The sequence below is a fragment of the Porites lutea genome, chromosome 5 (genome assembly GCF_958299795.1).
Source record: "Porites lutea chromosome 5, jaPorLute2.1, whole genome shotgun sequence".
NCBI classification, from domain to species: domain Eukaryota; kingdom Metazoa; phylum Cnidaria; class Anthozoa; order Scleractinia; family Poritidae; genus Porites; species Porites lutea.
In genome coordinates this window covers 34,406,574-34,422,237 of record NC_133205.1, presented here as the reverse complement: position 1 = coordinate 34,422,237, position 15,664 = coordinate 34,406,574, and the positions used below count along the sequence as shown (strand labels likewise).

The 15,664-nt window shown below is 40.5% G+C and overlaps 1 protein-coding gene across 2 annotated transcripts in view; it reads right to left on the bottom strand.

Moving 5' to 3' along the window:
* Window positions 1-3,058: 3,058 nt before the first annotated feature.
* Window positions 3,059-15,664, bottom strand: part of LOC140936642 (uncharacterized) — a 28,644-nt gene continuing 16,038 nt past the window's right edge. For both annotated transcript variants that reach the window (XM_073386135.1, XM_073386136.1), the window contains 9 exons: window positions 11,991-12,049; window positions 10,520-10,609; window positions 9,659-9,745; window positions 9,057-9,260; window positions 8,004-8,183; window positions 7,355-7,567; window positions 6,655-6,774; window positions 5,698-5,838; window positions 3,059-5,090 (listed from right to left, as the gene is read on the bottom strand). In XM_073386135.1, coding sequence (XP_073242236.1) covers window positions 5,019-5,090; window positions 5,698-5,838; window positions 6,655-6,774; window positions 7,355-7,567; window positions 8,004-8,183; window positions 9,057-9,260; window positions 9,659-9,745; window positions 10,520-10,609; window positions 11,991-12,049 — 1,166 coding nt within the window. In that variant the 3' untranslated portion in view covers window positions 3,059-5,018. The remainder of the gene's footprint in view (window positions 5,091-5,697; window positions 5,839-6,654; window positions 6,775-7,354; window positions 7,568-8,003; window positions 8,184-9,056; window positions 9,261-9,658; window positions 9,746-10,519; window positions 10,610-11,990; window positions 12,050-15,664) is intronic.

Below are 15,664 nucleotides of genomic sequence, written 5' to 3'. Positions count from 1 at the left end.
TTCAGACCCTGGTTTCAGAGAGAACAAAACGTTACCCCTATTTCAGATCCATACAGTTTAAGTGTATACCCACTTTCTGACCAAAAGCGCTAAAAACCATACTCTTCAGCGCCACTTGATCGGTACATGGGCAGCGCATATCTCATGGAATCTCAGGTCACGTGACAGTGAGGTAGAACCTCTATTAAGCGGACACCTTCGGGACCTTCCCAAGTGTCCGCTTAATAGAGGGTGTCCTCTTAATAGAGGTTTGCAAAAATTGCGCAATGTTTGTTTATGATTAACATTCAACGGTTCGACAACGGTTCACTGTACTGCGATAAAGTTCTATGTTGTTAAAGAAGCTAACTAAAGGAAGCTGTGATTTACTTTGTGTGAGAGTTTTAGGGGAGCCTTTGACAGCTAAATGTATTGATTTATCTTTATGAAACGACTACAGTACGTATTTCAGGGTCGTAATCCAATACCACTATTGCAATTCAGTCCGGTGTCCGCTTAATAGAGGTTTTTAACAATAGAAATTAGCCAAGTACAATTTATTTCCGTGTCTGCGTTCGCTTAATAGAGGTGGCCGCTGAATTGGGGTTCGTTACAAAGGAGTATATTAGACTTTAATTTCGGGACCCGGCTTAGTGTCTGCTTAATAGAGGGTGTTCGCTTAATTGGGGTCCGCTTAAAAGAGGTTTCACTGTATTATAAAGAATTCGTCGGCAACATGCGACGTTTCAGAATTTCCAATTTTCGTCACGTGACGTATAACTGAATACAAAGTAACGGTCAAAATTTTTGCGCCAAAACTTTTGGGGAGATGGTGATGAAAGAGCAACAAGTGACCACAAGTTTTTAGGTAGGTACATTTCAGAGACCGGGATGGTCCTAAGAACTTCGCTCAGCCCGTGTGTTTTTGTTCCTGAGGAATGAGTAATTAAACGAGAAAGGGCCACATGGCGCCTAAAAAGCTTCGATCACTAACACTGGAATCATTTTGCCCTATTTACTTACAACCGCAGCCTACGCAGATAAAGAAAAGTTTTATCACTTGACTAAAAAGGACCCTCGATAACATTCGGTACACGCTTTTTCAAGATATCATCAAACTTTTGATATAACAATAAAAGAACTCTCACTGTAAGGCTGGCCGAAAAGTACGAACAAGCTAAGAACTAACCGCGCCTGAAATTCTGGTTTCCCGATAATTTCTAAATTTTTAACGAAACAATTCCAGGCTCTTTACTATCATCTTCAAGCAAAGAGTGAAAAACTGTCGCCTAAACAGTAATGAACTAAGATTGTTGCGAAAAAATAAAATAGAAACTAGTGAAGGGGAAGAAAAAAGGGGGTCTTCGTCTTTGGGTCTGCGTTTTCGGGTACCCCCAATTTGCGGTGGTCTTCGTTTTAGGGTCTTTGTTTTCTGGTCTGGGCTTTCAGGTCTTAGGTCTTCGTTTTCGCAACAGACCTGACGCACTTCAAATAAAAAGGCTCTAACTTACAAAAAACGAATACGACATTTCTTGCTGTCAAATGTAAACGAAAAAGAAACTACAGGATGTACAAGCCTGACGTACCTTCGATCTGCACTGCGAATCTCCTACAGTTGACTTGCCGGAGACTGACTCCACAGGAAGTCCGAAAGATCGGTTTCAGTGACATTAGCTCCTTAAATCTGTTTATATACGTGCTGGGGAAAGCAGGACTTTCAAGTTCTGTTTACATCTTAGTTAATACTTCCAACTTCCTACTTTCAACAAGGTTTAAACTAAGCTGGTGAGCAGTTTGTTTTCGTTTCCCCTTGCCGGCTGCAATTTGATTTATCTTATGAATGGGTTCAATTTCCATAAACAGCAGTGGGTTTAGATTTACTGTCAGTTTTGTTTACTTTACCGCGTGTGTCTTCGTGGAGACCAATGCAAAGTTTTTGAGACGTCGCTTTGTTTCCAGCCTGCAAACGCAGACGTATTTCCGTTGCATAACAAACAATTGTACGAGTAGCAAAATTTTCTATTTACGTAATATGTATAGTACAGTGGCACCTTGATATAACGAAGGGCCAAGGGACTTGGAAAATTTGTTCGCTATGCCGAGGTTTCGTTATATCGAGGTTCTTTTCCATATATTTTACTCTTACTGGGGTAAAGAAAATCGTTCGTCATACCGAGGACATCGTTCTATAGAGTTCGTTATATCAAGGTTCCACTGTACTGGTCCCCGAAGGACTGCGGTCAAGTGCTGCGGGCAGATCTTGCTACTTTGGACACTACACAAATGAACTTAATGTCTTTTAGTTAATTATTATTTGTCAGCTATTTTATTTTCCTACCTTCGTACACTTATGTAAATGTCTTTTATAGTGTGAAATAAAGATTTTAATTGAAATGAATTGATACTTTGATAGCCTCCCACACAGGCTTTTCAGAGCTTTTTCAAGAGTTCCTAACGTTTTAAAAACAAAACTGAAAATACTGAAATACGGTAAAGGGCTTTTACGCTACGACCAAGCCTCTAAAACCACAGAGCGCAGAGCAGTTAATTGTGACCTTGATTGTTGATTGTAGTCAAATTTTACGGCTTATACACTGATACCGGGCATCGCCTTTGTTTTTATACGGTTGAATCGAACAAACCGTCATTCAGTCTTATAAACCTGGTGAATTGAATATTATCCAATGCTCCGGGAAACCGCTAAAGGTAATGACTGTGGACGAATAACAGCAGCTAAGATATGAGATAAGGGATGAAACTACTTAAGGCCAATTTTCAGCCTGTCATAAATCGTCAGTCCTGGAACTTCGTTTCAACTGTCTTTCCAGGAGCACAATTTTTAGGCGTTCGGAAAGCTCGTTTTCGTACGATGTGAACGTGTTCTCTGGGTGCTCGGGGGGAAGGGGGAAGGGGGAGGGGGGGGGGGGGGGCAAAAGAATGAAAAGAGAGCTTGCAGTCACGCCTCAGGAACTTCCCTTTTTTCTCCCCCTTAGCCAGAGCCCTCAAGCTAGTTACACCAGTTGCTCTTACCATTTCTTAGAACTGACTGGCTAGACTTGTCAAGTTGTAAAGAAAATTCCACTATTAATCAGGACTATCCAGTCAGTTTATTCCTAAATGGTATGCATGGCAGTGTTGGATTTTAGTAAATTATTATTATAAGAAAAGACAAACATTTTATTTTCAAAATGACAGGTCTGGCAGTTCTGACTTTTTCAAAGCGCCTTTAGTCTTCCTCGCCGGCGTTTTTGTCTCGTCGCACAACGCTCCTCCCCAAAAGGAGTCTGGGGTCAGTTCACTGGGCTAAACGTCAGACTTAAGTCGCCACGCCCGAAGAGAAGATTTTACGCAAATGGCCCCAAAGGTGTTTCTCCACGAACTCACAGGTTTATTTTATTACGTTACATGTCTTTAATCAACCATGAACACACAAAAATGTCAGGTCTATTCCCGCTGAATCATGTCTTTTAATGAAATTAACTGACCACCTTTCATCTAGCCAGCCATGATCTTTTTTGTTCGTAATGACTATCGCGCTTAAATAACAGTAGTCTCTATTGGTTTTGTCATGTTCGACGTCATGTTTGACCTTGATTCCAGTTTTATCGTGGTGCGATTGTAGCTGTACAGAAGACCGAGCGTAGCGTCATCCGATTCAGAAGGCGACCGTGTTACAAGTCTGGTTGGATTATCGTCGAATGGTGTTGATATAGGTTGTCCGAGTAGCACGAGAAACACTGAAAACTACTCTCAGCTGGTCCCTGTGCTCTTTATAAGTCATCCAGAGTCTTGACGTCGACTCGAAGACGAGAACGAGATCGGTAAGCATGCATAGGGAACGTGCATGAAGAGAATTTAGCAATATGAACGTAACAATCTCCTGAGGCCCTTTAGGTCCGGGAGGTACTCTTGGACATTTTGGGAACATTCAAGTTTCAGACCTGAACAGGTGTTACGTGTTCTCAAGGGACGATTGGTTTCAGACCCTGGTTTCAGAGAGAACAAAACGTTACTCCTATTTCAGATCCATACAGTTTAAGTATATACCCACTTTCTGACCAAAAGCGCTAAAAAACCATACTCTTCAGCGCCGGCACATTGGCAAGATTTAGGGTAAAACACACCTATTCAAATTGAGTTTTTACTCGTTTTGCTACAAGAGTTTGAGGCAAAATACTTCCATGCTACAAGCGTGGACTACGAGATTTGAGAATGTACGGGCATGCTCTGTGACACCTACTTCCAGGACCCATTGCCGATGGTAAAATCCCCTCTGGGCAAAAAATGGGGCCATTTTCGACTACGCCTTTAGCCTCTGTTTTAGAAAGATGTTAACTGCGAAGCCTATAATTTGAAACTACGTCTTCAAATTGTTCCAGCACCATTTAGTAACCGCATTCTCGAACAAAACAACGATGTCTCGCCGCTTTGTAATCAGTCGTAGACAGTGAGAAAGCGTGTCTACTGGCAAATGAAAGATAAAAAATGCGTAGCTGCAAGAATTTAGACCGTAAGTCTTACCTATTTTACGGCACTATAAATAAAAACTATGAAATGATTTGCTATATAAACAGTCTTGCGATTGACGAGGTAGAAACGTGCTGCTACTTCGATAAATAATTTTTTTTTTCTGCTATTCAATTTTCCGTTACTTGAAAGCCCAAGTAATTCTCCTTTTTTCTTATATATCTCGTAGTTTTGTCATCTACTGAATATTCCCAAATAATACGTTTTAAAACTGTGGACTTGAACCGTACAAAAATGTCTTTTTCATTCCTCCTCAAAGCGTCCACAGTGAGCAGAGCGGGTGTATACCAAACGTATATTTCAACATTTCAAAATACTTAGTCCAAGCTGTGCTCCTGCTCACTGTTCTCCACAGAACTGCTGCCGTGACATATTACGTAACCACGGCGGCACGATTCACGGTGGGCAAAGTATCCGCGACTGCGTGATAAACGTTTTCTATTTAACAGAGTCAGAGTCTTCAATGGCGACAAGGTCTTGTACTTGTAGAATGAATCCTCTCTCTAATCACCTCAAATGTGCTGGGGAGCTTCCAAACCAACTAGAAGACGGTACATCGACGCAGGCATTGTCTTCATGCGAATCTGAAAAAAAGCGGTTCCTCATATCTTTACCATGTTACTTTGATATTTCTTTGTTCTGAAGATGTGAATGTATCGTTTAGACTAATGTCTTAGCTTAAGTCAAGTCTCATAGCAAGTAATTGGTATAACTAAACAACTTCCCTTGAAGTAACGTCTATGACAACAACAAATGAATAAACCACACTGAAATAACCATAAGGCAATGAGAACGTATTCATGGTTGTTCACAGTCCCCTATTGTTCCAGCCGTAAGATCGTCGGGATCGAACAACTACTCATACGAGCGGTCATCTTGGTTTGAAAGATACCTATTCTGGCCTGGGGATGAGTGTCAAATACTCAGTCCCCTATTTTCCCTTAAGATCGTCGGAATCGATCTAAAGGAAAAATAGAGGACTGTCAACAGACTAACGTCTTCAACGCTTGAAAAGCACGCCCGCGGCAACTTCAATACCATGTGATAAGCAAGTGTAATAACATGTGACAAGCACGTGCAATATCATGTGATAGGCACCTGCAGTAACATGATAGGCAAGCGCTTTTAAGGCAAAAAACAAACAATCAAACAAAAACGTAGGAGCACATGAGAGACAGGATGAATACTCACTTCCCCCACTGTAGTAGCCAGAAGCTCTACTATATGTTGGTGCGTCGTGGCTACAACACTTTCATTGTTGATCTCTATAATCCTATGTCCCACTCGAACTCCACCTCTCTCAGCTATGCTACCGCGCATGAGACTACAAATCTATAGAAAAAACGACATGAAAGTCTTAGGGCGCTTTCCATTTGTCAGAACTGACCGGCCAGACCATTCCCGTAGTAATGAGAATTTTACTTCTAATCAAAACTATCCAACCAGATCCGTCAAATCCTAAATACTATGCACGAAGGAGATGGTTTTTCAGCAACAACTGTTGGGAAAAGCCTATTTCATTGTCAAAATGCTGCCCCAGCCATGGTCTGGACGGCCAGTTCTGACTTTTGGAAAGCGCCCTTAAACAGTGAACACTTAGTTACAATCCTTTTCGAGCCTGTACCGTCCTTTAAAACCAGGGGAACGTAAGTTGAGGGATAATAGCGCCGGATGCTCATACAGCAAACGCACTAGACGCCTGAACCATTTGGGAAATTTTTAAAAAAATGCACTTTTCTTTAGTGTCAATGTATTTAGCACGAAAGTACTAATTGGGTACCTATTTTTACTTCTCCTACTGGAGACGGAACCGCCACTTTACATGGTCATCCGAACCACGGGAAGGTCTAGCCATTTGCAGGGCAAAGGCAGCACTTTCATTTCTCAGTCATTTTAACACCATGAGTATTGGTCCGGTCCCTGAAATCGAAGCCGCGACCTCCCACTCTGCAGTCAAGCGTTCTACCGACTGAGCTAATCATGCCGCGGTTTCAAAAACAAGGGCAAAACCGCTTATTTTGTTTTCCTTACAAAAGGGAAGTTCCTCTCATCCGGATGATTCCATACAGGAAGACAGGAGGCGATACACTCTCTAGTAACACGTTGTCGTTTGTATAAGGGGTACTGTAAATGAAAAAACAGAATTACCATTCCATTTTGCACGCTGAATCCTAATTGATACTTTGTGTCCGGTCTGTTGACCACCACTTGTACAGTTGGAGGACATGACACGATTTTCATCACCACCTTTGTGGTTGGTCGGATACCCTGAAACGAAAGATAGCAATCTTTTTTGATTCGGAAAAGGTTCTACATGGATACTTCGAAAAGTACGCGCTCAAACACAGGAACATATCTATTATTTACCAAGCCGAACAAATTGCATTGACCTGTCACGCTGTTTTTAAGATATAGGTTGTTTACCACTTAATGGGTATTCCGGTCGGTTCACGGTTTGGGCAGATAGTAGGCAAAATTCACGACCGGAAAATTTCATTCCGGAATCGCGTTTACCAATTGTGCAAATCAGTGCCATATACAGAAAAAAGCCTGAAATTGGTATCAAAGAAGGCTTTGAAGAAATGGAACACCAATATTTTCCGTTTTGAGCATTGCGATCGAGAAAACAAGACTACCTCTTCAGACGTTCCATTGCTCAAGGAAATGTTTCCACTGAAACGACCCAAAAAGTCGCGTTCCATTAACTCTCCAACCGGAGTTTCAGAAACAACCATATTAACAGTAAACGACAGGTAAAGGGAAAACGTGGTCACGTTGTAAAAGCAAGCTGATCGGTCGTAATAACCACTACAGCAGTGCTTCTCTATGCGATAACATCTCCGCATACCTTAATGATATTTTGACATTCCAGTAGAGGGAGTCCGACTAAACTTGTACCGTTGACCGAAAGGATCTGGTCACCAACATTAAGCCTGCCAGACTTAGCCGCTGGTCCATCTTTTGCCAGATGAGCGATAATGGCGCAAGGTATCATGGATCCCCAGCCTGACTCCACGATCATCACACCAAGGTGTTCATGGGGTTTTTTATTAACTATTACCTATAAAAAATAGAAAGGTAAAAGAAAAGCACGTAAGAAGGGTCTATTTTTCTATAAAGAAAAAAAAAGAAGCAAAGAATATAAAAAATGATAAATAGATGAATTCCATTTAATCAAACAGGTCGACGGTGAGGCACTATGAAACGTCACTCAACAACAAAACCGTTCACAAAACGCTAAGCAGCCGTATAACAGCTTTGATTTAAATGGTCGCAAAGATTTGAAACCACATTAAATCGCACGATAGACGTTACCACAGGAATTTACTGGTCAATGGGCTCGCAAACTGTACCACAGAAAAGTTCTACACATGCAGAGGCTGTGTACTCATACCTTACAATAATACTTAAGTTATAATTCACTATTCCAAGAGACACCATGTTTACATTCGGTTAAGAGAATCGAATTGTAACTCAAGTGAAGTTAATTGACTTACTTCTTTAGCGCTATTTTCATCAGCCAATAACGACAGATCTTCGCCGAGTATTTTCTGTGCTTCTAACACGCCATTGTACTCGGCGTCCTCTACAACGTCTTCTGACAAACCATTCTGTCTAAGAAACTCTTGATAAGCCACGTTGAACGCTTGGCCGATACTCTTAGCTATCACCTGCGCCTAAAACAAAGAGAAAAGAAACTTTAAGGTATTTCCTTTTTCTAACACAGTTCACCGACTAGCACAATTGACCCTTTCACGGTTTATTTCAAGTTTTAAAAAAGACCAGGGGTAAATTTAATATAACTTTTACAAGTCCCAACTATACAAACGTCTGTAAAATTGCGCGACTTTGCGAAGCTTTATCTTCGTTGGTTTTTAATAATTCGCTCTAAAACTTGGCAAATGTACTGATTTTAGATATCAGGGCGTTCTTTCCAGTGGTGCTAATGGATTTTTGCTCACTGGTCCCAGTCAAAAATTGAATCGGATCGTGTTATTTCGGATTAAGAATAAATTAAATATATTCTAAAATCGATTGGTAAAGCACTGTGTATGGTATAATAAGGAAAAAGAGTACGAGTTTCTTATCAAGCTGAAAATACGAGCTTAGTCTTTTAGACGCGATAAAAAAAGAATTGCGAGTTTATTGAACGGCTTCTCTGCTATTCACTTTTAAAATAATCTTTGATCCTTTTTTCTCCGAGAAAGTGGGAGCTTAACATTCAGCCGTATTTTTAATACATTTAGAAACTCATCAAACGTTTATCTCCTTCGTGTTTTCTTTATGAAAAATTTCGAATGCACTCAAACATTAGCAACCGTGGCTGACGTGGTATAGATTCAGATTCCGAAAATAGCTGCAAGCTTCACTCGAGCAGCTTCAAAGTTCCAACGGAAATGAAATGTAAATCAACGAAGGCACCGTAATTAAACGTCGGTCAGGGAACTGGTGTGGGAAAGGTCGCAAGAAAGTCACGACAAATTTCCAAGGGAGTTGAGCGTAAAAAAAAAACCGGTTTATAAAGAACTAAACCGAAGAGATTGACAAACCTCTGGTGACTGAAAAACATGGCAGGTTATCTTGATGTTCTTGTGATCAGTCTGTGCTGTACCGACACTGGCCAGAATCTGTGAAGGTTTCAACGGCACTTGATTGCTTTGTTCCTCAGGGGGTTGCCGAGCCATTATAACCAGGACATCGCCGATATCAGCGATAAAAGAGACGGTACGTAGGGCGTGGTCTAACATCACCTCCTGCGGAGAACAAGGAGAACTGCGATTTTTAAAACGAGGTGGTATTGGAATGTGCTTTTCCTATGAGCTTTAGACATTGCCGCCTATAAGTTAACTTACTACAGAGTACTAAAAGTGGGTAAATTACGATGTGTGCCTTTTAAACCCTGGAGTCGAGTCCAAAATGAAAATGAATATGATCGTCAGAGCGAATGTAGTCGTGAACGGGGCTGTTGGTAATAGTAACAGAGTAACATTTCGACAATTTGTGTAAACGTCAATTTGACTCTGATGATAAACTTCTCGTGTCTAAAATTGTTAACTGTAGACAGAATACAGCAATTCTGCGTGTTACCGTTACTGGCGTTATTCTCGTGTTGTGTGTGATTCAGTGTGATTCTGCGTGTTACTGCACTGACCTTTGTTGAAGTGTTGACTACTTTGAGTCTCTCCGTGGAAATGAACAGATCCACATCCGTGGTAGGTTGATCCTCACCCTCCGGCACCTGGAAAACAGTGAAGCGTGTTGTGGCCAACCGTTTGGGGGGGGGGGGGGGGGGGGGAAGAGACGGCTGATACTTCAGGACTATAAAGCGTTATGCTTTATCGAATAAAGTTTACCTTGCTGACAGGAACAGCAGGTTGTGTTTGGATTTAAGATCCGCTGCCAGCCCTTGATGTCTTCCACAAACCCTTTAACTCATTACGGAAGCAAGTCTTCCATGCGAATAAAAAGACGCTGCGGCCAAGAAGAAGAAATGTAGGGTGGTTTATCATATTCAGTGTGAACAGTGCCCCGTGGGAACGAGGTTGCAGTACCCCAAGCAAGAACACTTGGCGCCACAAGCACAACCTCTGGCGTCTTGTCAGTGCTGAACGTTAGTGAGCTTACGCAAAACTGAAGGTTTGTGTGTGACAAGCGTGAAAGGGCTATTACTTGTATGTTCTCTTATCGTAATCTTCACTTGACAATAATGTTTTCTGGTCTTTTACAAAAAGATCTACTTAAAGGAAGATGAAGTTTAAGGCAAATTTTTTTTCAAACAAAATAATTGTCACGCTTGTCACACAAGTTTTGCCTTCTTCTTTGCTCTCCCGTTCTGTTGCGTAAGTTCACCATTGCCGGAAAAAGAAAACGGGGCATCAAATGGACCGCTATACGAATATGTCGCAATTTCACTAGGGCAGTACATTAAGGAACGTTTAAGCGTTGGTTTGAAGGAACTAAAGTCAGTGATAACGACTTTAAATTAACAGTTCAAATGAATTCCTTCTCTTGCCTTAATTCGTCCCACGGCCTCCTGAGCTTGTTCCATCCGCACAGCTTTATTTGGGGACTGGGGCGACATGATTTGCGATGAACCAAGGTACTAACAAAAATATAATGAAACCGGAAAAATCATCAAGTCAGATGCGTTAGGTGCGCCGCAGTTTTTGGGATGAGCAAGGGGGGGGGGGGGGGGGGGAAAGACAAAATAAGGTCGGTTTGGTAGCGCAAAGAAAAGTATCCGAACTGGAAAAAACCCAGACAACTGTTTTTCAATGACCTTCAAAATGCTGACTTGATGAGTCAAAACGCTAGAATAGTCATAATACGCCACAAATATGTTAAACATCTGCTCTAAAAAAGGCGTTCTTACCGCTGCGACGTAACGGACACGGCTGAGATGGTTAAACTGAATTCCACATAAGGCATTCAATGCTAAGTAAGACTAAGTTAGTCTAAGGTAGACTTAAAGAAAATCACTGATGAAGGACCACCTGGCTTTTGTGAAAGAAAAAGAATCGTTTGCTAAGAATTATTATAAAAAGCCGGCGAGGAGCTCTTTCCCGAACTTTTAAGAAACAATGAAACTATTACCGCTAAAAATAATTATAACTTAAATGCAGTATATTATGGCGAGTGCACGGCAGGAATATCATCTTCCAAGCAAACTGATTTATTTCTACAATTAGCAGTCAAATATCACCCATATTCACAACCTTTTTTTTAATTTTAAGCGTGGAAGAATTGCATTAATCTTGTTTGCTATTCTTAAATTTATATAACCTGATCTTAGAATTACTTTATAGGCATACTTATCACCCTCGTTGGAAACATTAATCGCTCTGTAAACAGCGAGCGGAGACATTGTCTACTTGTGGTGATTCCACACGAGATGGGACTTTTATACAATCGCGGAGGTATGATAATGACGGAAAGAAAGGAACTTTTCCGATTGTTGATTGTTTGGAAATTGACCTGTCGGTGAACACAATAGCGGACCTTTCGAATGCAAATTTGGAAAGGAGAGATGATTGCTATCCAACGAAAACAAGAAGGATACAAAAGATTTTCAATCGTGCACAACGCAAATGAACGCCAAATCCTACGTGAATCATCCAATAAACTAGGAGTGAATATTTGATAATAAACGCCAAATTTCAGCCCAAAAACATATTCCAATTTGCGACTATCAGCGTGTCACATTGTCATAATAAATATCTTCGCAGTAATTTGTGACCTCTCTCTGAGCAACTTTTTGACTCAAAAATTAATAATTTTCAGCTGAATTTGAAAATAAAAAAAAAGAGGAAACGTGACCAAACATAGTTGTGTCGTTATCAAGTTATCTTGGTGGAAAACCTAAATTTGAGTTTGACACTAAATGAGGGTGAAATTTGTAACTATACTCGACTTATCGACACCCGCAAACCACAAAATCCGTCATTGTTAGATCATTTCTACTTCAAAAAATAACCTTGGCTTACCTTTGAAGTGTACACAACTCCCAATAGTAGATTTCGAGGATGGTGAGGTCCTTCCCAAGCTGAAAAAAACAAAAAAAAAAGGAAAACTAAGCTAAGCTTTAGCACTTAAAAAGACTTTCACAGCAGCTGTTGCCAAACTCGCTTGCAGCTCGCCTTCCAAGCAGACAGAGCCGGATAGCAAATCAGTTTTATCGCATCAATTGTGGATCACAAATTGAGTAGCAGAAGTTGAAAAGATAGCTTTCGCAAACTTCATACCCACTGGCAGGACATCGCTATCTCTGTGCTCGCAGAATCGGAAGAACAGTTTCACTTCCGGAATGTTTAACTCGCACACATCGGAAACCATTTCGCGTATTAAAGGCCCGTCATTAGAATCCAAGCGTGGGGCTTTCTACTTTTTCCCGCGCAAACGGTCAGGCGTGCCACGAAGGACTCGCGCGTACATGAAAGCGCGCCGAAAAGCACACAACTAAACTTCACGTAAAGGCAAAGAGAGTGAAGTGAGGAGTGTCTGTTATGGTCCGACCAGTTTTATAATAATATATGACAGACTGGATCTGACAGGGGCGCCCACGGTCTACAGCTAATTAAAAATTTATGAACAAAATGCGTGAAAAAATATAAAAACTCGTAGACAGAACTACGTAAGAAATTTACGCTCGCGGATGCAGTGGCACAAGCTAACAGTCAGCTGTCGAAGGTTAAAAATACACCTCATGTTTATAGCTACAGGCATCCAAAGTAATTTTACAACGCTTTCCTGAAACAAAACAGCAGGAAAACAAGGGAAATACCACTAATTGATACAGCCTTTAGCGTAATATCGCTTAAAAAGACCGGCAGCCCGTTGAAATGTTCTCATTTAACATATTTATTGCGTTGCAAAATGAAGGAGCAGTTGCCAATTTAATTGTTTTTCTAGTTTTTAGCAATCCACTCGCACTTTTTTGTGTGACTGTTGTTAAGAAAGTTTCATACACGAGGAAATCGAAAATGAAAACTAAAAATCCAACCACTTAAAACGTTTGAAAAATCAGTTTAGGCGAACGTTGTCTGTTTTAAATGAGACGAGAAAAAGACTGAAAAAACATCTTGCATGTTGATTGAATCGCTATAAGAAAACCTAGAATAAATAAAGAATACTAACAAACAAGCAATTCTTTTAATTTTGTTTGTCAATTCACATTCACTGACGCGACGAGGGGGAATATTTAATAACAGAAAACTATTTTCGCTTCATATTATACAATACACAGCGTAAAAAAGCTCTGAATTGCGTCTCACCCACATGTAATCTTAATTAAACTCATGTAAAAGCCTTTTAATAGTTTATGCTGACTGCATGAAAAGGGATAAATATTTATTTAAACTGAATAGCTTCGTTGCCGTAAATAAAATCAGAAACACCAATTACATATTTTCAACTGCGGTAATATCCACTTTTTGGTTTAAATTTTTAACATTGCAATCTCGACAACTGGGCTATCTCTTGTTATACTATCGCGGAAAGATGAGAATTAGCCCCTCAGACATAAATCTCTTTTGCTATCATTTTTTGCCGATGTTTTTATGAAATGTTGAAAAGTCAACATTTCAACAAAATGAATATCTTTTATTATTAATATTGCAAATGTTTTTCTTTTTCTTATAACAATTAAACGTAAAAAAAACACCACTTCGACAAAATAGGTACGACAAAAAATTAAACTATAAACATGGTTGACAGGCATTCATTTGAGGACAATTTGCAGCATTCTGTTTGGACAAGTTTTAAAAACAAAGCACTGTAATGAAGAAAGGACTCGGTAAACGTATGCCACATTGAAAATATTTGCGTGAGAGTTTTATGGGCCTTGTTTGAACCTTAACTACCGTTTCGCTTGGCCCTCTTGTACAGATGCTGCCGCTAATTCCCATACCGTCTCTGCGTCTCTACAATGCTTAAAGGGGGTAAGTCACCAGGATATTGCTGTTTTCTGTCAATTATCTAGTGTCTTTACCCACACACTAAATGCTCCTGTAGAGTTGAAGAAGATAACACACAAACTTCTTAGAGGGCACTAACCATAATAATTTGAAGAACTTTATAGCAAGAGACTATAAAGGGGACAGAGAGGGCATCCCCCATATACACCCTATTCCATAGGTAATTCGTCTCGAGTTATTTTTAGAATAGAAGGATAAAGTTACCTCGCGCGAGGCGTGGATGTTTCGTGGAGGTTTCGCATGACCAAACGCCGTGCAAAACAAGTCGGGCGAGAGGCAATGAAAGCGTAAAAAGATCGAGAGCATTCCTGAATATTGAAGCGAAATGAGTCGGCTCTCACCTAGGAAAAAGGAATCGCTGGACTCTTTGACAACCCGTGAAATCAGTTTAACTCGAAGTTGTCGTAACCTCAGTGCTTTAATAAAATGAGAAATTTCGCCGGTCTATTGAAACCGGTCGTTTGTACAATTAGGGAGTTTAAAATCCAATGACGCGGACGACAACTAGAACGTCAAAAAAACAATAGGTTTAATTAGCAAAACAACAACTTCGCACGTGCAACACACTTTGTTGTTCATTTCTTTCCCGTTTTTGCACGACTACGACGCGAAAATGCTTAATTTCGCGTTTTATGGAGGACGTAAATAAGCAACGACGAAATTTTATTTCTCTTTCTGAGCTTGAATATAGTCCCTTGAAATTCAGTTTTAGGAGGGTTCGCCTACAATTGACAAAGTAAGTGGGTAGGAATAATCGCTATAAAGACTGAAAAAAATAAACATCAAACCGGAAATTGCTCTCTTCAAACTGTAAATTATAAATGATCCTGAGAGAATATTCAGTGTGTTAAGGATTTCCCTGCTCTACTGTTAGCTCTATACAAGAGAGGAAGGGCGATTCTTTTTTAATTTTGGTTTCGCTGACACAGCTTTCGCAGAAATCTCGCTGTAGTCGTTTTCGTCGACAAAAGGAATAGCAAAATCGCTCTCCGCGTCTTCCCCCATTTTGTTCTGCGTCATTTCGTGAAGGACGCGTGGCTCTCAACGTGGGCCATCCACGCGGAACACATTCGCGCTATGTGATTGGCTGTTGTCTAATCCCCCTTGAGATCTGTGGTGTTAAAAATAACTCGAGACGAATTACCTATGGAATAGGGTGTATATGGGGGATGCTCTCTCTGTCCCCTTTATAGTCTCTTGCTTTGTAGGCATAGCATTAAAACTTGAAAAAAATGCCCTACTTTCTTTTCAAATTTTAATCCATGTCCATCCTTGCCATCCGTAGCAACATACGATCGGAAACAATTTCAATGCCTTCATATAGTCTTAAAGATCAAAACTGGCCCATTATTTTTGGAATTCAGTTGATGCGAATACACCTTTTAGCTTTTTGAAAAATACCGTCGGTTGCATCGAAGCGTGTGTACGTGAGGAAAAATCATGGGTTAAGAATAATTTCTGGAGGCAAGTGTGCTGTTTCTGAGCGAGAAATAGGCCTAAAAGTTGAGAAAAATGAAATATCCGGCGGAGCGAAACTCGCTGATCAAAAACATATGAACAACGTACCTTTGGCGCGACAGCGGGCGGCTTTAACGGCTGTCAAACTTCAAATGTTTGGAGGCAAAACACGTCATGTCTGGCAGCCTATTAGAACATGATTTTTTGTCTCGTGTCCACGCTTAGAT